At 50.8% G+C, this 22,478-nt stretch overlaps 2 protein-coding genes and 1 pseudogene across 4 annotated transcripts in view; 1 reads left to right on the forward strand and 2 right to left on the reverse strand.

The window, feature by feature from the left end:
* Stum (stum, mechanosensory transduction mediator homolog) overlaps nt 1–8,234 on the forward strand; it is a 49,516-nt gene extending 41,282 nt beyond the window's left edge. Inside the window, exon 3 of one of the 2 annotated variants that reach the window (XM_087906085.1) lies at nt 1,927–8,234. In XM_087906085.1, the coding sequence (XP_087762211.1) occupies nt 1,927–1,961 (35 nt within the window). In that variant the 3' untranslated portion in view covers nt 1,962–8,234. The remainder of the gene's footprint in view (nt 1–1,926) is intronic. The other variant, XM_087906084.1, reaches the window with a different exon arrangement.
* A 4,186-nt stretch (nt 8,235–12,420) lies between these two features.
* Nucleotides 12,421–12,774, reverse strand: LOC125401937 (U6 snRNA-associated Sm-like protein LSm5 pseudogene; annotated as a pseudogene).
* A 6,429-nt stretch (nt 12,775–19,203) lies between these two features.
* The window catches only part of Itpkb (inositol-trisphosphate 3-kinase B), a 90,814-nt gene continuing 87,539 nt past the window's right edge, over nt 19,204–22,478 (reverse strand). For both annotated transcript variants that reach the window (XM_087906086.1, XM_085687625.2), the window contains one exon: nt 19,204–22,360. In XM_087906086.1, the coding sequence (XP_087762212.1) occupies nt 22,145–22,360 (216 nt within the window). In that variant the 3' untranslated portion in view covers nt 19,204–22,144. The remainder of the gene's footprint in view (nt 22,361–22,478) is intronic.

A 22,478-nucleotide genomic window follows, 5' to 3' on the forward strand; every position in this document is an offset into this window, starting at 1 on the left:
CTGTCTTGGCACCCAACTTTTTGCCATGACTTTTGGGGGTCTTCAGAAGAAAATCAGTCCGTCTCCTCTTCCCAGACTGGTAGATACACCCACCAATTTCAATAGCCATCACCTTTTCACCTCTTCTAAATATCACACTCACCTTCAAAAGATGGCTGCACCCCTCTCCTGTGAAGGACTGGGGTTGCGCTGAGCAGCCATGTCTAAGGAGGTGTCTTGGGATGGCCCCTAGGAAGGAAACAGCTGCAACTGACTTTGTCCCAGGAACAGTCGGGTAGAGGGTTGGTCCTTTGGCATCACTCAACATAAAAATACAGGTTGGGTTTCACGTGACACCTTGGCCACAAGCGACCACACTATGAGATGAAAGCTTCTGAGAGGAATCAGAGAGTTGGCTGAACAGAGAAGCTCCATCTATGATAGCAATGAACAGTAACAGTTGTAGCAGCTTGGCCGCTGGTCAGCACTTGCCTGGTAGCTCTCTTAACTGTTCTTCCTATTGCTGCATCAACAGTCGGTGTTGGTAATCATTTGTCTCAGCACAAGGCTCCGGGAAGTTGTTACTAATGGACCCAAGATACCTCCCAATCCTCAGGTCTTTCCCAAAGCAGTAGACTTTATAAATGCAGGTCCAATCAGTAGATGGGACTAATTGCTTAGCCCAGACAGAGCAGTGCTGGGACCAGGGCAAGTCACTGTAGCATCTTTGTCAGTCACACCTGCCTTCTCTGTACCTGTTCCTCTTCTAAATCATCCAGAATGTGCCCTGAGAGCATAGGCTGGGACCAGGGAATAAAGAAGAAATAAAGACAGGAAGCAAGTAGGGGCGTGGGCATGGCCGAAGGGGGCACTGGGCAGACAGGGACAGGGCAGTGTGACACATTGCCTAGTGGAACTGGCTACTGGCCACCGTGACTGGTCACTGGGAAGACTAAGCCCACCTTGGCTGCAGTCCTGTCTTCACAGGGTCTTTGGTAGAGTGCCTCCCTCACCTTACATCCCCAGTGCTTTGGCTTCTGTGTTCAGACTGTTTCTCTCTCTCTCTCTCCTCTTCCTGGTGCCTGCCTTGCATCTCTGCGGCTGCAGTCTCCCAAGGTGAGTCTGTTGGTAGAGAGACATCCTCTATCCTGCCAGATATCCCTCCCTCTTAATTGGTTAACAGTTAATTGCAGTTTTAGCTTTTATTTGGAAAGGAGAGTACCTAGCATAACGGGTCCCTAACGTCTCCACCGTCTTTGGCCACTCATGGCCCCCTCTCATCGCTTCTATTGCTCCTAGGCCCCTAACCATCACTGGATTGTTAGCACCCAAGACTGACAGGTGACCCACTACCTAGAGGGACCCAGTTGGGACTCTAGGCCTGCCTCCTTAGTCCAAGGTAAATGTCTGGCAGAGTCACAGCTTGGTCCACCCTTCCCTGCTGTCTCAGCTCTGTACTCTTACCCTATCCGATGAGCAACAACTCCATGGCATCATCAGTGCTCCAACCCTCCCAGAGAAGGCTGTGGATACAGCCGGGAGGGAAGTACCAATCAATGCACACGAGGGCCTGGGTTTCATCTCTGATACTGGAAAACAAAAATCACACGATTAGCAACAATGTTCTGAAGACTCAATGTGCTCCAGTCCTGTTCCTGTCCCAGCTACCCAGCTGGCTGAACATATGTCAGACACTTGTTCCCTTCTTGGGTGGCCAACTTCAACCCTCCTTCCTTTCCTCCCTCCCTCCCTCCCTTCCTCTTTCCCTCCCTCTTTCCTCCTATATAACCTTGCTTGTAAATAGTAGGATCTTTACTGCTCACTGTACAAATAAGGTCCTCACACTATAAACAAGGTCTTGTGAGTATATTGTGGTCTGGGACCATGTTGGACAAATCCTAAAGGAAGTGTCCCCCTAACCGCCTCTCCTCTTCTCCTTCCCCACAGGGTACAAGGATCAGGGTATCCCACAGCAGCTGTGAGCCTACAGGACCTGCCAGGGAAATCCAGGGTCCTGCGAGGGCTGCGCCAGGTGGCTTCGGGCACAAGGACCTTCACATGTTCTCTTCTGCCGTTTCTCAGATTGGGGTAGAAAGAGAGCACTTCAAAAATATTATTTATTTCGAAAAACACACCTGCTTTTCTCAGCAGGCTCTGAGGCCAGCTTCTCTCTCTGCTCCAGAGGCGCATGGGAGGAACAGGGTCAGAACGTCAGGACTGGGCTAGAGGCGGGATACTGACCAAGCACCAGGGATGCTGGGCATGTTCATCCAACTGCCCGCTGATCAGGCACCCAGGCCTGTCGGGCTGGGCTGCTGTAGGCCCTGTACAGGTGATCAGGCACTCTCCCAGGCATTAGGACTTCATGGAATACTTCCGCTGGGTCCTCATCCCCGTACTCAATCATGTGGTTCCTGTATCTGCTCTGTGGGCTCCTGGGGGCAGTATTAGGGTAGAGGTTGCAAGGTGGCCAGGTGGTAGCCCAGCGTGGAAAGGTCCCTGGGTCCCCACAGGTGTCTGATGACACCCCAGCCTTTTAGTTGCTGAGTGGGCCTGTGTCCTTTGCTTCCCAGAGGTGAGGGTGGCACTGGCTCCACCTCTGCTAGAATTCCAGATGTTTATATGCAAAATGACCAGGTTGAGTTGTGAGTGGCTGCAGACCAGCAGCCTCCTTGGATGTTTTTACTACTGTTTCTGGTCCCCTCTCCTTCTGACATCCACGTGTTTCCAAATCCAGATGGTTTGGTTTGAGGTAGGTGACAGAATCCATTCATTGCTATTTCCTAACACCCAAGCTGAGTCTGGACTTCCCACCTGCCACCAAGCAAGCGGATATCTCTAGAGAGACCCATGCAGAGTCAGCTCTCTTGAGACCCATGAACTGTAAAGGCCTCGCCTGTTCAGGTCTCCTGAGCAAGTCCTGAGGACAATGGAGACTCGTCTGCATGCGAAGTGTGAGAAGAATGACATCATGACCTGGGATTCATACATGTTGCAAGAAGAGGCAGTGTGAGGCTGTCGCTATTGGCACGACTTGTGGACCTTGGTGCCCCGTTAGCAGCAAGCCTGGGAGTGATGTGCCAGTACAGGATTAGATCCTTAATAGGGGGAGAAACCAACAGAAGGTTTGCAGGCACCATTCTGAAATTAAGAGGAAGGCGATCCAAAATTACAGTGGTGGCGTGGCTATTTGCATCTCTCTTCATTCCCATGCTAACGTAGGAAGCGCTAACATGTGGGACAGGCCCAGAGCTCAGTTCCCAGCCGCACTGGCCTAGAGCCATCAACGGGTCCCTCTTGGAGGATCTTTCCCTATCTAGCCGAGGCTCTATCATAGCATGGCCAGGGCTAAAGAAAGCTGTCCACTTTCTGCCTTGGTGGATGGGGGCTCTTGGGAAGCAGCTCCCATTTCCCTGGGGTTCCAGCCCCCTACCAGGCTTCTTAATTGAAGTCTTTGGGAGCAGACCTCCAAACTGGACAGCCCCTGACACCATGAAGAGAAGTAATCTGTGGCATCCTCACTCCTGGCTCTGACTCTGGACCAGTTTGCCTGTCCTACCCTGTATTAGTTTCTTCCAGGGCTCTGTGGGATCAAGTCGCACCCTTGAGCGCCTGCCAGGGTCCTGTATCTTCCATGTTTACTTCCGTTGCTTCTGTGTGTCTGCAGCCCCTGTCTTGGGCTACCACTCTGGCAGATCACTGCTCTCAAGGGAGCTACATCAGGTAGCAAAGTTGTACAGACAGCCACGGCACAGGGAAATGACGGGCCGAGCCCTCCCATGCTGCCACAGCCCTTTACCCCACGTAACCAGCGATGACAACCCTTGGCAAGAGTGGCCTCCAGAGTGAGGGAGACATCTATTTGCCTGGTTTGGACTGGGGGTGGCTACTGGGGGAGTTGAAAAGAGAGAGCAATTTGTATTGCTTGTTTAGTGACATGAGCCAGCCTCGAGTGGGACTTTTCTGAGTGATAAGTGTCACCATGAGTTCCAGTGTGGGATGGCTTAATACAGGGGTTTTCAAACTTGGACAGTTGTCTCCTTGGCACCCTCCCCCTCTAGGTGGCTGATGTGGGTAGACTTAGGAGCCCCCGGAATAGTGAGTTTGGGGGTTACCATTAGCTACAAACAGCAGCCCCCTGATGAGGCCTAACTTTAGAATAATTGTTCTCAGACAGTGGGCAGTCCAAGCTGACCATTGGATCTAGGTGACCAGAGTTCATTTACCACCAGCGATCTAGCGAGCAAGGCCATCAAGCCATGAAGTGCTGAGTGGTCACAGGTCCTTTAGTGACAAAGGCCCTAGATGGCATAGCTCAGGGCTCCTGTCCCAACCTTGGGAAAGAATTCAGAAGCATATTCTCTGGCTATGAGTGGCAGGGACAGAAATCACAGGCACACAGAGAGCATCCTGGTGTATGAGACATTGCATCATGGTCAGAGTGGCCATTTTTCCCACCACTCTGGGACCCCGGAACAAGAATGAGGCACCAGGTAGCCTGAGTGTCCTGGTTTCATTTTGCCACTGGGATAAAATACGGGGTTAAGAAAGCAACATGCAGGAGGAAAGGGGATCTTGCTGCTGCTGCCTTGGTTTCCTTTTTTGCTTCTGCAGGTGATACACAGTCTATCACCGCAGAGTCGGGAGGCAGCTAGCCACACACCCGCAGTCAGCAGCACAGAGAGAGGATGCATCCGCACTGTTTGCTCTTTTTGCACCCCAGCTAGTTTTATGTAAACTTACAAAGCCCAGGTCCACGAAATGGCTCCATCCACAGTCAGGGTGGATCGTTAACTTCAACTAACAATTTCAATTAACAACTAAGAATTGCTCAATTAACAATTAAGATAATCCTCCACAGACATGCCCACAGGCCAATCTGATCTAAATAATTTCTCATTAAGACATTTCCCCGGGTGATCTAGATTTTGTCAAGCTAAAATCAAGCAGTGGTGTGTAGTGTGTTGTGGAGATCACTGGGGACCCCGGACTGTGGCCCCCATGGCATTAGCCACCCCCAGTCTCAGACTAGCCATTCTGCTGCCCTTGCCTTGATCAAGCCTCCAGCAGCACTGGAGAGAGGAGAAGGAAGTGACAGGGTCTTGGTCTGCTCTCTGCCTCCAGGCCCCAGGCAACAGTCTCCACAGTAGGCCTGGCCCTGGTGTTGCCCAGAGCAGCTCATTTCTGCTGTTCTGTGAGCCGCCTGTGGGGAGGGGTTTAGTCAAACATTCCAGAGGAGAGCAGAGACTCTCCCCCAGACACACACCCCTCAGGAGTCACAGGGAGAGATAATGAATCTCTTCAGAAGGCTGGGGTAGTGTTTCCCCCTCTGCCTTCCTGAATTTTTGACCTCATCTGCCCTCAAAGCCATGCCTCCTGGCTTCTGAGCACCCCTTATGGAGGGTGGATGCCAATGGCAGCTGGGACAGTTGGTGCTGAGAGCTGCCTGGCTCATGGGATCCAGTTCCTGCATTCCCTCATAGGACCAAGGCTGCACTGATGCATGATAAAATTGTGGGGTGTAGGAGGCTGGAGGCTGGGGAGCAGAGAGGAGAACTCAGCTAAAGGAGACACAGAAAATAAGCCACAAGGCTAGCGTGTTTCCCCAGACAGAAAGGGATCAAGATGTTTCAAAGAAAAATCATCTGGACATCTTAAACACTGGGTTTACGGCCAGCACACAGTGGCTGAAACCCCAAGACCAGAAAAATCCCCCCAAAGGTCTAAGGTTCCTGAAGGGGGCAAGTAAAGCTGAATGATAGTGGGCCTTTTACCTTAAGATGCAAACACACTTATCTTTCTCTAAGCCCTCTTTAGCTGCTCTCTTCTTTGCTGGTCCGGGCGGATGGGGATCTTCACACATGCCTCCAGCTTATGTGAGGTGGGAGTAGGCTGTCCAGTCTTTAGTGATGTGTATCATTGTTAGAGACCTGCATGAAGAAAGCATGGGTCATACTGGGGAGCCAGAAAAGCAGCGCTGTTAGTGGTAACGGCTCCCTCCTGGTCTTTCTCACACCCACTGGATCATGTCCTAACTGCATTGTAGGGGTTAGAGGGGAGCTTTGGAAAACCTCCAACTTCACCGGTCATGGCTTCCCAGAGGCTGGCCTTCTCTGTGGTTTGTGAGGCTTTGGGTTTAAAGAACCAACTATAGCCACTCAGTCACTTAGTCCCATTCAGAAGTGTGCCCGATGCAGACAGAGGTTTCCCCCTAGTGGCGGCAGGAAGCCAGGACACCATCTGTGGGCCTAGGGGTGGGGTCCACTGGCCCAGCTGTGGGGTTCCGCAGTTGGCAGATGTTCCTTCAGTGCTAAAAATGCTCAGGTCCTGAGCTCAGATGAAAGATGCCCTCCAGGCCACACCTCTGCAGTACCCAGCTTCCATCAGTGACAACAAAGTGGGAGAGACCCTTTCTTCAAGGACTCGATATCCTTCGGGAGAGATCTGTGCCCAGGTTGTAGGGGACCGGGAGATCATCTTGGGTAACGACAGGGACATAGTGCTGTGAAGAGGCCAGCCGAGTGCTGGGGGAAAGGCTCGGAGCTTGCAGTCTCTCTTTTCTTCCTGTCAGTTTTTGAGAGCTTCTGAATGTTCCTGAGTTTGTGGAGGTGTGATTCCACTCAGAGCATGACCCAGCCTCAATCCCATGATGCACCACGACAGAATGAATCCCAATTAGAGTGGTCCCAAGTACCCTCCATGTCCCAAGGTCTAGCTTCACCCATGTCCACGACAGTATAGGAATAAAGCCAGTTCTTCATTGCCCCCCAGTCCCCCCAATCTTGCCAAAACCAGGGGTTTCGACAACGCAGACCCACCCACCCAGGCAGGATGGCATGCAGACCTCACTACTCACAAAGGCCGGCAGCCCCAGAGCTGGGAGAGTCGATTCTTCCTGGCGAAACGAACACTGGTCAGTCCAGCACGCTCCAAACCCTCCCCACCCGCCTCTATCCCTGTCCCAGGGCAAGTGACCTTTCCTGGGGAGACACAGAGAAGTGCCTCTTTGCCCCAGACAGGTCACCAAAGGTCTAAAGAAATGATTCCACCAACATTAAGTCTGGAACCCAGTGAGTTTATGGGGTTATTTACAGGATTATGGATGATTCTTGGTAAGCTGTCACAGAAGTCCTACCCCAGCATGGCAGACAACTCAAGAAAGCTGCATCAGCGCTGACCTCATCCCAGTCAGTCACATGTCCCCAGCTGCATCCCCTGTGCACATCAGTTCCTCTCTCTTAAGGGATCTTTGGGTTCAGTATCCCCACTGCACCAAATACAGATCCACTGAAGTACCAGGGTCCCGGAGTGGTCTGATGTGGGAGGGGCAAGGAGGGTGCGGTGACCTCTTCCTGGGGGCCTTTCTCGGGCTTCAGATATCACTTTGATTTTCTGAACTTTCTCCTGCACTGCCTGCCCCAGCCCAGGATCCAGCAAGGAATAGAGGACGAGGGAAGTTTTGATCGGGGAGAAGCGATGATGGGGCTTGTGATTAACTTCTGCCGGCTTCCGTGGAGCTGAAGCTGGCCGTCCTCACTGGCACAGTTGAATACTGTCGCACAGGCTGCTCTTTCCTTTCCAGCAACATAAGAAGAGAAAACCCTGGCTGTATCGCTGAATTTTGGGCACGTGATGTGTTGTGAATTATTGCTTTGGTGTTGCCGTTGGCTTTGTTTGGATCTCTTGTCTCTGTTAGATTAACTGCTGTACATTTTCATGTTCTCTGACTAGATCCAGGGCCTTCTTTCCTTACTCCTACTCACGGGGAGCCCACGTGCCCCAGTCCAGCCAGGGGGGCATTGCCAGCCCATTCCAAAGATTGGAGACTACTTGGAATAGCTCAGCCCTAGGGAAGATTCCAGACTTGCCTGGCCAAACTGGGGCCCAGATCTGACTTTGGCTAAATTTCCTGGTGTCCTCAGGCTCGACCCCGCGACTTTGGCCCAGGTTCCACAGAGCCCCACAGGAGCAGAGCAGGGCTTCTGCTTCTCCAGCTTCCCAACAGCTTTGAACCCCTTCCTTCCAACTGTGCTGCTGTACGTGTGATGGAGAACCACCCACAGCAACAAAACCCGTGTACATATCTCCATATACATATGTGTACATACACATGTGGTCCTGTTATAAATACACAAAGCATGGCTTTTCTTTGGCATTCTAATTCTTCTTCTTCTTTTTAATCCTTGGGAATATGGTTTTGGAAACATTGTCCTCCTTTTCCTCTTTTCTATGTAATAAACATTCATGTGACCTTTCTGGTGGCTTCTCGAGTTCCCATGTCTTCCATGTCTGTAACCAGGCAGATCTCCAAACCACACCGCTCTAAATGCTTCCATCCTTCTCTCCCTCCAACCTCAGCTGCCGATCTTCCAGTTCTGCAGGCCACCTTCCCTTCTTCAGGGGAACTGATCCAGTGTTCTCTCTGCTCACCAGGACCTTTGGAGCCAGGGATGCATACTCCCAACAAAGCACCAGGACCCGGCCCTGGATGGTGCGCAGTAGGAGCCCATTTCCTTTCTTGGCAGCTGGACTAGCTGACAAGGGAAATGTGTGTGAGATGCATGTTGAAATGGTGCCTTCCGTAAATGAGCATCTGGGTATGACAGTCAGAACTGAGAGCTAACTGGCTGTTGGCCATCATGCGGGGTCTTCAGAAGCGAGGAGGGAATGGCAAAGTCTCGTCTACAGCCTGGCCAACATCTTCATTGGCTAATACACAGAGACCTAGGGAACTCAGCACATTCACTGATGGAGGGAATTAAATGCATTACAGATAGGAGAATGCAGAAGGTGGTCTATGATCTGACAAAACAGTCTTCAAACTAAAGCAGCGTCAAGGGGACATTATGACTCTAAATGTATTTGCCCTTAATACAGGTGCACACAATCTCATAAAACATACTATTAGGTGGAAAGTCTCAGATTAACCTTAGCATGATAATACCAGGTTACTTCAATACCACACTCTCACCAATAGGTCATACCCACAAAAAACAAAACAAAAACCCAAATCAGACATAAAATTAAATGGGATTGTACACCAGATGGACTTATCAGAGATCTACAGAACATTCCATTCAAACGCTGCAGAGTATGCATTCTTCCCAGTAGCCCATGGAGCATCCACCTATATATGGCACAAGGCCAATCTCAACAAATGCAAGGAAAATGAAAATGATTTCTTTACCCTGACTGATTGCAATAGTATAAGATTACAAATCAGCAGCAAAAGAAGCTCCAGAACATATACAGATTCATGAAGAATCTAGAAAGTTCTGGATAGGCAGAAAAAAAATTCTAATGAGATGCAGTTAGTAAAAGATGAATGCTTTGGAGATAATTAGCCTTTGTGCTTCCCTGTCCCTAAGGAATGCCCTAGGGCATCTCAGGGTTCATGAACGTCCAGCTTGGTTGACAAAGTGCATCATCTTCTGTGGTTGCTTCAGGAGCAGCAGCCTGGAGGAGCAAGTGAGGCATTGCCTGTAGAGTTACTGTCAGTGGCGGGGTGGTCAACGGCCAGGCTCGACTCCTCATATGCTAAGGGAAACATCTGACCGTTTCCTGTTCCTCGGGGCAACCCTCCCACGCCTGTTAGCTTTCCCATAGCTGTTAACTCTAACATAAGCGACTCAGAGAAAGAAGGAGATCGTTCCCCATGTTGTTTCAGCGATTTTAATGTGTGTTTGGGGAACACCGTGGTGAGGGCACAGTGAAGCAGAGAAACTCACATCACGGCAAGCAGGAAGAAGACCAGCAGTAACGAGAAGGGGCCGGGGCAAGATAGCACCCCTAAGAACACACTCACAGTGACACACTTTCTCCAATCAGGTCCAACCTCTCGAGAGCGAGGACGGGAGGGAGGGCAAAGGGCTCGCTACCCGTTATCCGCATACACGTCTGGGGCCAGGAGTGTCTTCTCCCCTGCCTCACCTCACACACTCACTGCTATAGACGAAGGGACTGAGAGTGACAGTGTGGCCACACTGTGCGTTCCTCACAGTGCAGATGAGAAGAAGAAATGGTGAGCCCCAGCAAGAGGCCCTACAGGCCCAGAAAGCGCTAGAGCTGGGTTGTCTCTGGCCGTGGTGGTATGTGCCACCCATGCAGCCCCTTTCTCTGCCCACGGTGGGCATCTCTTCCCCAACTTGCAGCCAATGCTGGCTCACGAAGTTATGGTCTAAGAAGCTGCCTGGGGTGGCTGGGGAGGTGGCTCAGCAGTTAAGAGCACTTGCTCCTGCAGTGAACTTGGGTTCAAGTCATATCACCCACATCGTGGCTCATAACTATCCGTAAGCCCAGTTCTAGGGCAACAGGAATGTACTTGGTGAACGTACACATGTGCAGGCAAAACATTCGCACACATAAAGCAAATGAATCTAAAAGAAAGAAAGAAGCTGCCTGGGAGGAAGATGGCTACGGCTGGCCACAAAGACCCTCTTACAGTGATACCCCGGGCCGGACACATCCCTTTCTACAGACCACATCCTGGAGCGAAACTCCCAGCATCTATGATGTACCTGTGTCTGGGGATGGGATGCTGAAAAGGTAATGGGGTCATTAAGGTGGTCCCATTCTTGTCCCATGACTTGTGCTCTGGAGAGATGACTCAGTGGGTAAGAGCACTGGCTGCCCTTCCAGAACACTCGGGCTCAACTCCTGGAACCCACGTGCAGCTCACAACTGTCTGTAACTACAGCTCCAGGGGACCCCACACCCGCACACAGACATACATGCAGGAAAACTACTGATATACATAAAATAAAAATAAATAAATCAGAAAAAGAGGAGCCCGGGATACAGACACACGCAAAGAGAAAAGGGCACATTGTGTAGAGACACAGCAGGGAGGCAGTCATCTGCAAGTCAACAAGGGAAGCCACACAGGGAACCTTGATCTTGGACTCCAGCGTCTGGCACTGTGAGCTTGCTGTTGGTTCGGTCAAGGCCTGTGATTCCTTGTGGTGGCAGCGGAACCAGCTATGTTATGGCACAAGCCAGGAATGACAGAGATGGTAATGTGACTCATAGCAGAGTAGAAGGGAAATGTCCCAACAAAGACAGGTCTCTTGGATGGGGAGGCACTTCCATGGACAACCCTGGGCCCTTGGGTACCCCCTGGGTTAAACCTAGGGGTGTAAATGTTAGTTTGAGGCTGTGTTCCTTCTAGGAACTTGAATACCATGAGCTAGTGCCTTCTTTGCTCTCACTGAAGGGTCCCTGATCTGGAGGGAACAAGGAGAGGAGGCCTGTGCTCAGCAGAGGCCCACAGCTGCTTCCTGGGCAGGCTGGATGTGTATGTTCTCATCAAATATAGCAGCGCCTGGAAGCAACATTCCGTATGACAAAGAAAGTGCTGCACTGTGGAGGAAGGAAGTTTCATCTGGGAGCCATCCTTGGCTTTTGAGTCTCTAGGCCTGCAGGGAATCGAAGCCAGAGAACAGAGAAGCCACCTCTGCTGTTGGCTTCTAGGGTAGCTGCACACGTAGTCCTTTGGAAAAGCAGAAGCAGAGATGTAGGCGTCTCCTCCAACACGACACAATCTGTACCTGCTGCTCCCTGCATAGACATGGCTCTCTTCACTGTTGACATCAAGTCCTCCTTGGCCGTCCTTAGCCTGGGAGTCACACTCACAGTATGACACAGCTGGCTTTTGCTCTGCCAGTGGTCAAGCCCCTGCTTTGCCCACACCCACGTGATGCTGGGAAGACCATCAATCAGATGTCACCCACTTTGGGCAAGAGGGGGGCTGCAGCGCAAGCCCCTCCCATTGCACTTACTGGGATAGTCTAGGGTCTTCCTCGAGTCTCCTGGACAAGTGTCCCGTCTTGGTCCTTAGGCTGAAGTTTGAAATCCTGAAGTCACTGTGGCTGAAGTTCTTACTCCTTGGAGCAAGATGCCAACATGCAAAGTTGGGCATAAGGGAGAGGGGCCATGTTGTTCCATCCCTCATGCTGAGGCCAGTGCTAGCTCTGTCTAACCTGGGCCTCCTCCCTCCCTCCCTCCCTCCCTCTCTCCCTCCCTCCCTCCCTCCCTCCCTCCCTCCCTCCCTCCCTTCCCCCTTCCATTATTAGCTCTATCTACCTGTTCTCCATTGCTTCCTTCTTTTTTATTCTGCCTCTTTCCCTTTACTCTTTTCTCTTTTCCATAAGTTTATTCAAGTTCTTTCTCTCCATAGTGTGCGTGTGTGCATGCGTGCATGTGTGCACGTGTGTGTGTGTTATCATCCTCCTTTAGCTCAATGTCCTCCCCTCTTCTTGCCTAAGAACAAGGGTTATAATGTATGAGCGGCTACAATGTGCCTAACACAGATACTGTAGGCATATCTACAGTATGGTAGGATACTGTAACAAATAGCTGAGCTCAATCAACTTATTTTTTTTAACCAAAAATATCTTTATTTTTTTGTCTTTAAAAAAAAAACAAAACTCTTCCTTTCCCAAAATAACCATGATTAGCTTAGAAAAATGGGTGTATATATTCAAAGTATTTCCTTTTAACGGAAACTTCATTTTATAGAATCTAAACAATAAAGGTTTTTAAAAAGCCAGAATAAGTCAAGGAAATCCACTTATACTTCAGGCCCTTCTCCTCCAGGAACCAGCATCCGTGTATTATTTTCATTTAGTAAAATCTGATCTAATTTTGTAATCCTTCTTCCTTCTGGTGTAATTTCAAACTCTGTGACATCTTCCAATACCATACAGACAAAGCCATCAAATCCCAGAAGTGTCCCAACAATTTCTTTATCACTCTTCATCACGACGTGAATTCTTTATCCTATACACTTATCCATAAGCTCTAGTGGCAAGAGCTAGGACAGGTCTGTGGTTGCCATTAGCCGCCATAGCCACGCCGGAAGTGCGAGATCAATCAACTTATAATGAAGAAATATTTATTTAGGTTCACTGTTCCAGATGTTTCAGTCCATGGTCGATTAGCCACATTGCTTTCGGGCCTGCATTGAGGCAGCATGCCATGGTGGGAGTGTGTGGCGGAAGGAGCTGTTTACCTAATGGCAGGAGTAAAAAGAGGGAGGAAAAAGAACGGACAGGTCCTGGTATCCCCTCAGAGTCATATCCCCAGTGAACTGACTTCCTCACACTAAGTTCCACCTCTTAAAGGTTCCATCCATGACCAACAGACCAGAACAACAACAGACCAGATACCAGCCTTCCACACATGGCCCTTGGAGGGGACATTGAAGATCCAAAGTAGAGCACTGAGTTTTAACAGTGTGTAAGTGTGTTGTTTCCATCAACCTGATGGTCTGTGGAAAGCTGCCCTGTTTGTGGATCGCCACACCCCATGCATGTGCAGTGGCAGTACAAGATTACAAAAATATCTTTCACATTATAAGAGATCGGAACTCAGGCTGGACCTCACAGCCAGAGCTAATGACACATCTTGAGGTGATTAAGATGTCAGACTGCTGTCCTACTGTGTGCTTGGCTGGTTGGTTTAATCTACCCTTAAGGGAACAAAGTAACAACCAACCTTACTTGCCTTGGGTTTCCCCCAAGTAATCAACTTTTACAACCTAAGCTAATTCATGACTGTGAGCTTAGGTTATGTATTTTTCCATGCCCCTGACTCAGGATGATGCAGGTGTGTATTTATGTTATGGTAATAAATGCTGGAAACAGGAAATAGGTTGAGAGCAACCTTATAAAACAAACATTTGCGGAAATGATAAAAGCAACCTACAAATATTGTTTTATAGTGTGTATGTGTGTGTGTTACCTGGGCCAGTTGGGGTGGGTTTGGGGTCAGTAAGATTTCACCTCTCGTACAATTCTGTTGATTTCTGAAAAGTATCCCTTCTTCTTCCTTCCCCACCTGATGCCTTTGTTAGGGATACACGGACACAGGGACAGATCCCTAAAACAGCATTCTGGCAGGCACACATCAGCCTCATGTAACAGCCAGGGGAGGGCGGAAGACACAGGGAAGGGGAAGCAAATAATTCAAATCTGGGCTCACTTGGGTAAACTACCCTAAGGGACAGTGAGCGCTTTTAATTTCTTTTCCTTAATGTGACTTTGATGCATTGTTGCTGATGCTGAGTTTATCACCACTGTGTTCAAATGAACACAATGCACACCCTTAGCACCGACGAGACATCTCAGGCACACCGGAAGTCACTGACCAGTGAGTGAGGACTGATGAACTGGAGCCTGAATCGCTTCAACGTTGTCTAAGCCTTTGCTTTTGAGTCCTTAGGAAATGAGTGCAGAGGCCAGCAGCTGGGCCTTGGGTGTTCCCTAAGACCCTAGCCTGCTAGCCCCTCCCACTGTGTTCTCCACAAAGCAGAACCTGGGGTGCACATCACTTTATAGAGAGGGATGGGTATCTCAGACACTAACAATCCACTAAGACAGCACAGACTTCTGATCATGCTTGCTTTTTTCTCCTGCCAGTCACATCTCTGAGCCAGGTCAACTTAACTCGTGGGTGGAATTAAAAGTGCCTGGTTGCTGAGTGACGTGAAGCACACTTGTATATGTTGCCCCTCCTATCTTCTTCCCAAAATGGAAAACCTTTTATGCAAAGACCCCTCTGCATCTAATGTAGAAGCAGAATTTGTTTTTGCTGGCTTGCTGCCTCTTTGAAGTGTCGGCTACTTAGCGGTGCAATTAACCACAAGCCTGCAGGAGTAGAGGCTCGAAGAATTTCATTTGAACTTGACAGGAGCTGGGCAGGAAGAGAACAAACACTTGGAAGATGATGAAAAGCCAAGCCTTGAGGAAAGGTGGCAGGGCTTTCTGGCACGACAGGAGTGAGCGTGGCTGACCTGGCAAGCCTGGTGCTCTCTCTCAATGCTGTGAGCACCAGAGGCTCTCTTCAACATGGGGCAATGGCATCCACACTGCCTCGTCAATTTCCTTCTATCTTGTGGCCTTGACCTCATAACAGGGCCTGGCGTCTCTCAACTGGCTTAGCATCATTTCCTCCATGCCGGAGGAAAGGCCACAGCTTAGGAGCCCCCCAGGAACACCTGTTTGTCACTGGAGGAAACTCCACATGCCTCATTCTCTCTCTCCATCCTTCTCCAGGCCTGAGATCTGGCTGTGCCCACATTGCTAGCTCCACACGGATCCTCTGCTCTGGCCACTTTGAGCCACTCACTCCATACACAGTGTCTTTCCATGTGTCTCTACGGCTGTGTGTTCTGCTTCCTCCATCCCCCAACCTGCTAGATAATTCACGCTCAGCTTCTAAACTTATTTTGGTGACACTTCTTTTGCAAAGCCTGTCTCAAGTTTCCTTCATGTCCCTGACTTAGGTCAGGCCTCTTCTTCCCCCCTTGGGGCCCCTTGCTTTCTCTGCTCTCTATCCTGCACCACGCATACCTGTTCTCTGTCCACTGCCTCCACTGCGCCTTAAACCTGGGCACTGTTATTTCCTAGAGCAGGCTATCATTTGTATACATTCCTTCACCAGCCTCCTTGTCCTAGGGCTGTCTTGCAATGCACCTTGATGTCCACAAGGGGACAGGCTCCCTCGTGGGGCCTCGTTTCACAGCTGTCTTGAATTCACTCCAGCAAGAATTCTCAGAAAGAAGCATGACTAAAATTGAGACTTTTTTTTTTCCTCATTGAAATAGAGCAGGGCTGCTGTTGTCAGAGGCTGTCACAGATACTGTTTGTCCATAATGTGCAGAAACTATTTTTAAAATGACACGCGCTACCACACTGAAAAGCACAGATGCTCACGTGGGACGGTCTTCCCTGCACCCACTTTAAATCCTGCTGTGCTCATTCACAAGTTTAGAAAGGTACAGGAAGAAAGATCGGGACAGATAATGGTGCTAATTGCAAGGGGACCACCACTGTGACCTGAATTCTGTGGCCTCTAAATGTCCACCATAGCCCTGGTCCTCAGGACTGTGTGTGCAGAGTATGAGGACCACAGGGCAGGACCCTAATGCCTGATGAATTTTTTTTTCTTGTGACTTTTTTTATTGGGGTCTATCATGGGTTGTGATTGTCACCTAAGGTGTCTCCTGGTTTTATAAAACCTCCCTTTGAGCCGCCCCACTTCTTCTGCAAGGCACGGAAACGCCTCTTCTCCGCTTCCCAGTCTCACTTCTCTGTTGAATGTGTCATCTCTGGCCCGTGCACGGTGCGCCAAATGCCAGGAGCTGGGCCACAGCTGTCACAGTGAAAACTGAAATCGAAAAGAAATGACACGCACACTGTTTCTTGGCATTCTCGGGAACTGGATGTGTTTTCTGCACTTCTGTGGAAGGGCGTGTGAGCCAGCCTGTGAGTGGCAAGCAGACTTGGGCCCGCACCCTCGGTCTGCAGGTAAGGGGCCCTGGATGTCATGAATGCTAACACTGAGCTGCCTGGAGCATCACCCCAAGCCTAGAATGAACAGCCCCGGTCCCCAGCCCCATCTCCAGGCCTGCAGGGCCCACCAGGTGCCTTGAATCTGCCTGGACTTCGGTAGCTCTGTCCCCATATGCCTCAGCCTCCGGCATTCATGGGCTGTCTCAGCAGTCCTCTGGCACAGCCAGGTACCAGGACACATGCCCTGGACTGGCCAGGGATGCAGACATGCAGAATCCCAGGCAGGTCTCCAGTCTGGTCCGATGCCAGGGTCTGTTGTTTCCTAGCTGTATGGTCTTGTTAACCTACCCTTCTTCTCTTGGCTTCTACTCTCTCATGTAGAACACGGGACTGACAATGTTCATCTCACGGAGTTTTTCTGACTATGAAACTACTTTGTTTTCAATCACCTGACACTTAGCGATTCATAACCACGGGTCACAGCTGCAGGACTTGGCAGCCATTGTAAGGACCTAGATAATAAATCTTTTTAGTTCTGCAGCCCATATAGGTGGCAGGGTTCTGGTCTCATCTGTGGCTGTGGTGTAGAAGAGGCCCTAGATGCTACATAAAGCAGTAGCCTGGTTGTTGCTAATAAAACTTTATTTATAAGGTCTAATTTCTAAGAGGATGTCTGCTCTGGCGACTGCATAGTTGAGAGGTGGGAAAGGGGGTAAGGGACGCAGAGTTGGCTATGTGATGTGGGGAAGGAAGGAGGCGGATGTTCCCATGTAGAGTTCAGAAGGGTTGGCACAGCCTCTTCCAGCAGGCTCAGACACCACTTCGGGATGGATTTACGGGAGCAGAAATTCTGTGTTTCTCACATGTACATAGCATTGCTGTATATGAGCATATGGGCACTGTGCTAAGTTGAGCCCCCTCGTGAATCAGCGAAGATGGGGCAACCAAGGAATCCACGCAGGGGATGTAGTAGATACTGATGATCTACTGATGGAGCTAGCAGATACGGATACGTGTCCAACTCCCCAGGCTTCTTCTGCATAATCACAGATTCAGAGTTGCCCCTTGGCCCCTTCTTGTCACTCAGACCACACAGAACTCTCCAGGCTGCTTCCTGTGCAGGCTTTGGAGGGCTTGGTGGCCATCCCACTACCCCAGTTCCCTGCCCAGTGGAAGAGGCAGGGAGAAGACTAGCCAGAGGGTGTGGCCATGGAGCATACTGTTCCCAGAAATTAGATAACCGGTGGTGATACAGCCTGCCCTCCCTACCTCTCGGGATGAGTGCCTAAGTAATCCCAGTCCTGTGCTGACAGACGTGGTAGGACCATTACAGATTCCTCTCGAGGGGCTGATGCAGCAGAACATGAGCTGGATACAGAAGACTCCTCCCCTGCCTCACTAAGGTGTTCTGTCCCCAGTCAGCCAGAGCATCCACCCCTGAAGATGTCTCATGACATGAAGTTGATCTTAATTGTTGCCCCATGTACCAGCAGGGACCAGTTTCTTGTGAGCCCAGGCTTAGGCACTTGGTGACAAACGTGGTCTTGAGAGGCAACAGGCAATGGACCCACCCATTTCTTTGGTTGCCCCTGGGTCTGCTAGAAAAAAGACCCCAGGTGGAGGTGATGAGGGCTCTGGGATTGAGGTGACCATGGTGCCCTGTGGGTGGTCTGGAGGACAGGTAGGGGTGAGGTACTGGGGCCCACGTGATGAGACGCGATGGCACCCCTGAGGACAGGGATGTAGTCTGGGAGATGGCTCTGCACACCATGCACAAAGAACGGCGGGGGTTCAGGGCCACTTAGCCAACCTAAGCTGCTACTGAGAGTTCTCAAGTGAACATCTTCTCTAGGGCCTAGGGTTCTGGCCATGACCACAGGTCTGGGACTAGCCAGGAGGGGACTGATTTGACATCCTGATAGATGGCTTGCAGGCTTCTCCGAGGGGCTTGCTTTTCCTTTAGCAAGGGCCTTGGGGCTGTGGATGACTTTGCTTGGAAGTAATGCAGGTTTTCCACACAACAGTGGCTAAAAACAGTCTTAGGGTTTGAGCTGGGCAGCCTTCTAAAATGTAAACATCACTGTCCTTTGGAGACTATGGCTTAGAGCAGGGCTGGACAGAAGCTGTGAAGGGCCATGACCCTTCATGTGAGACCAGTCTCTGAGATGCAGTCACGACTCCCTGCTGAGTCAAAATGGGGTCCGGAGTCCAGCGTTCTGCTTCCAACACTCCTCTGGTGTGGGAGCCCATGGAAGTGACTCTGCTCCATCTTGACATAAGGACAGAGAGTTCAAGCCTATTATTATTGCTCCTTCAAGGTCAAGCAACAAGATGTTTTGACCTAAGGTGAAGCTACTGGATGTTTTGTTCCTCAATGTTTTGGACTTTTGTCTGCTCCTTGTCTTTTGCCATCTCCTTTGGCTTGGGGTATGACAGGGCTGTGAACCATAAACCCGAGGCTGCAGTATCCACTGATGGTCCTCTCGAATCTATCCTATGTCTATTTCTTTTGTATCTTAAACCAGGTTGGCCTCAAACTCACAGAGATTCGCCTGCCTTTGTCCCCCCCGAATGCTGGGATCAAAGACGTGTGCCACTGTCGCCCAGTGTTGTTTACTTTTCAAGCCTCAGCTTCCCCATCTGATCAATGGAGACTCTACAGTCCGGTTATTCCCTCACTGTGCGTGATGGGAGGCACCCAGCACAGAGCCCACCATGAGCAAGAGAACCTTCTTCATAACGGGTAGGCACCTTTGAGCCACTGTTTAAAGGTGTGGCAGAGGGTGTAGAAAAGACTTCTTAGAGAGTTTCACATGGTTTGTGGATAGACTGTTACCCCATCTCATAGGCACTGCGGGTCATCCCAGCTCTTCTGTGGTTGTTGGAGGGTATGTGCGTTGGTGGGGACAGAAGGAGCACCTCACACTAGTAGTGGTCTCCAAGGCCTTTATTGGGAAGGGGAAGAGCATCTACAATTGACTGATGGGCACTGGGCAAGGAATGTAACAGTCCCACGGGGAGAGGAATACAGAGGAGGAGAGCCAGTCAGGGTCTGGGAAGGGTCCTCTCCTCCCAAAAAGGCACTGATGGGTGAGCACCCTGGAGCAGGGGTGGGGGAGTTATTCACACAGGGTTGGCAGAACACAGGCGGTCTTGAAGCTAAATACAGCCAGTCAAAGGTGAAGAGCATCCCAGGCCACAGCTGCCCAGGGCTCCTCCGGACAGGAAGGCAAGGCCCCCAGAAGGCAGGCAGAGCTTTGGAGGAGCAGCCCAGCCTTTCCTCTTAGTGTTTTGTGCAATTAAAACAAAAACAAAATAAATATAACTTACACACTTCTTAAAGGGCACTAAAGTCTAGTTTGGGGAAAGCGGCTGAAGCAACCTTCGGAGCGTGCAAAGCAGGGCTGACCACCAAGAAACCTGGTGGCCCAAGAGCAGGAGGGCTCCACGGACTCGCATCTGCACATTGGTGCATGTAGTCTGTCCTGTGTCCCAGCACCGGCGTAGCCAGGACTTTGGGAGTCTCCACCAGGAACATGAACATGGTTTATCAGACTGCCAGAGGTTCTGAGAAATTTCATCGGAGCTCTATCCATCCCAGTGGGGCAGGAAGGAAGGGGACAATGGTTTGGGAGATAAAGTTGGGTGCTAGCATGGAAAATACAAAAACCCAATGAAGCAAAACACCCTTGGCAACAGAGTAACCCTAGAGATGCCTCTCTATACCACCTTACGACATCCCCCAGCACAAAGCACTGTCCAGCACAGTCTTAAGCTCTTGCTGACCGGCAGCTAGTCACAGCACCTGAGCACGTTGTGACAGGTGACTCCTTCTTAAAGTGCTTGGCCAGTTATGTTCTCTTACATAATTAAACTGGTCCCTGGGATTTTTGTTCATAGCGTAGTTTGCTTTAGCAAACATTTTTTTTTTCTGAGATCAGGAGGGGAGTTGTAGCCAGGTTGTAGCTACCGGACTCTTGGAATTAATGACGACCCTCCCCAGCATGCGGTTGATTACTGGCCTCAGGGCCCCCTCCAGCCCTCAGGCAGCTACAGTTGGGGAGTCCCAGAGCTTGCTGCCCAGTTGCTACTTTCCTCCCCCACTCTAGGCTGCCTGTCTTCCCAGTCATGTGCTATCACAAGGTCTGGGCTCGCCCATGGGGGCCCGTGTGTGGGGGTGACCTTTAGAAAATCAGCCCACACAGGAGCTCACCACCACCATCCGAATAGGAGCCAGGAAGTTTAAATGAGTTCCTTTTTTAAAATCTGTACTTATACATCCTTGCGGGTCCCACCTCCCGCCCCCACCAACTGTCACTCACCCACCAGCATGAAAGGGGAAACACACATGTCACATGGCCAACAGTTCTTCTAGAAACCCCAGGGAACTAGGGTAGGCAGCCAAGGCAGCCACCCCCTGCCCAAAGCTATCTTGCTAGGTGTGTACACGTTGGCCTACCCCATTTTCCTTGGTGTTCCCAAACAGCGTCTGCTGGCCTGGTACCCAGAAGAGCATCTGTCCATGTGACCCAGAGTTTCTCAGTAGAAGAGGAGGTGACAAGCCCAGCGGAGCAGAGGGTAGTAGCTCCAAATGGCAACAGCTGGGCATGTGGTCTTTGAAAAGTCACACAAACAGTACAGTACACTCTTTTCAGTCAGCCAGATCACCCGCTTCACAGTTGAAGTGGTGATTAAGAATGGTACCCAGGAAGGAGAAGGCTTGGCACAGCCATGGGCACCCCTGTGAGCCCTGGGAACTACCCACATGACATGGAGAAACATTGGCCTAAGCCCTTCAAGCTGGAAGAACAAGTGATTTCAAGGGAAATTTAGAAATCATTCCAGGAGCCCAAATCCTGCCTCCCTAAGGCCTGGTACTGCCTGAACTGCTAGAAGTTTTCCCATGGAGGGACTCTGGGTACAGAAATAGAGGTACCCAGCGACCAGGGATTTGGAGGAACAAGAGAATCTCCTCTCCCAGGTGTGGCAGGCTCTCAGGGCTGCTGCAGATCCCTGGAGGTGGGTATGGCCTTGAGTAGTCTACCCCAGCTCTGGACCTATCCACAGCAGGGCAGATCTAGGGGTATTAAGCAGTGGCTCTAGGAGGTAACATTGTCCCTGGAAGCTCATCTGTGCAGAATGACCCCTCTGAATTCACGGGCAGTGGTCCCAGATGGAAGCACAAAGGTCTTTAGAAACAGTCGAAAGCCGCTTCCCACACTCCCAGCTCCTAACCTGGCCTGAATTCCAAGGTTTAACACTAGCAAGGTGGGGTCCTGGTTTAGCATCTCTAGAAAGGCCACACAGTGTTCTTGGAAGCTGGGCCCTCTCACTGGCGGATTCTTTTCTCATCAGCCACATGCAGGTTCCCCAGAGGTTGTGTTCCCAGTTCCCAGAAATCAGGATCCTGGCCTGGCTTCAGGGCCCACAGTGGAAGGCACCAATGGGGCTGTATAGACCGATGGCACCAGCCACCAGGGGGCAGCAGGGCTCTACAGGTAGCCAGTTTGGGCCTGAACTTTCTGGGGGTCTCCCGGAGGGAGGCTCAATCTCTCAAGACCCCCAGCAGCCTCTCGGCCCTGAGTACAATGGGCTGTACGGGATGTGGGGGCCTAGCTTTGGGTAATTCTCTTCCAGAAGGTAGTTCTACTTAGAGAGAATTAGCAATGCCACCTCCAGGCCCTTGTGTAGGAAGGAAAAAGAGACCTAGAGAATCTCTTTTCTTCTCCTAAGTGTCCTGTAGTGCAGATGGGAGGCTCTGTTCTTAGGTGGGCGCTCAGAGAGGAATGGAGACAGAGTCGGGGAAAGCAAGGGAGATGGGAGAGGCAGAGGTGGCAGGCAAGGTGGCATGGGTAGGCAAGGTGGCGGTGGCCTCAGGTGAGGGGGCTACCCTGGGACATTTCTGTCAGGATGTCGATGAGGTTGTTCAGCCCTGAGAGGTAGCCATCCTCCCGGTTCCCCTCCTGCCAGGGGATGTCGTGTTGCAGGGTCTGGCCTTCTGGCAGAGGTGTGGTTTTCCCAAAGTCGATCATCCACACCTTGGCTTGCTCCTTCTTGTCATGGATGAAGAGGAGTGAGCTGCCAATGACCTGGAGGGAAGAAGGAGGGTGAGTAAGGGAGCAGGGAAGCAGGGCCAGGAGGAGGGAGGTGAGCAGAGCCCCGGGGGAGAGGAGCCAGGTTCGGAGGGGAGCAGGGCTAGGATACACG

This window comes from Myodes glareolus, chromosome 5, assembly GCF_982192425.1.
Source record: "Myodes glareolus chromosome 5, mMyoGla1.1, whole genome shotgun sequence".
In the NCBI taxonomy this organism is placed as follows: domain Eukaryota; kingdom Metazoa; phylum Chordata; class Mammalia; order Rodentia; family Cricetidae; genus Myodes; species Myodes glareolus.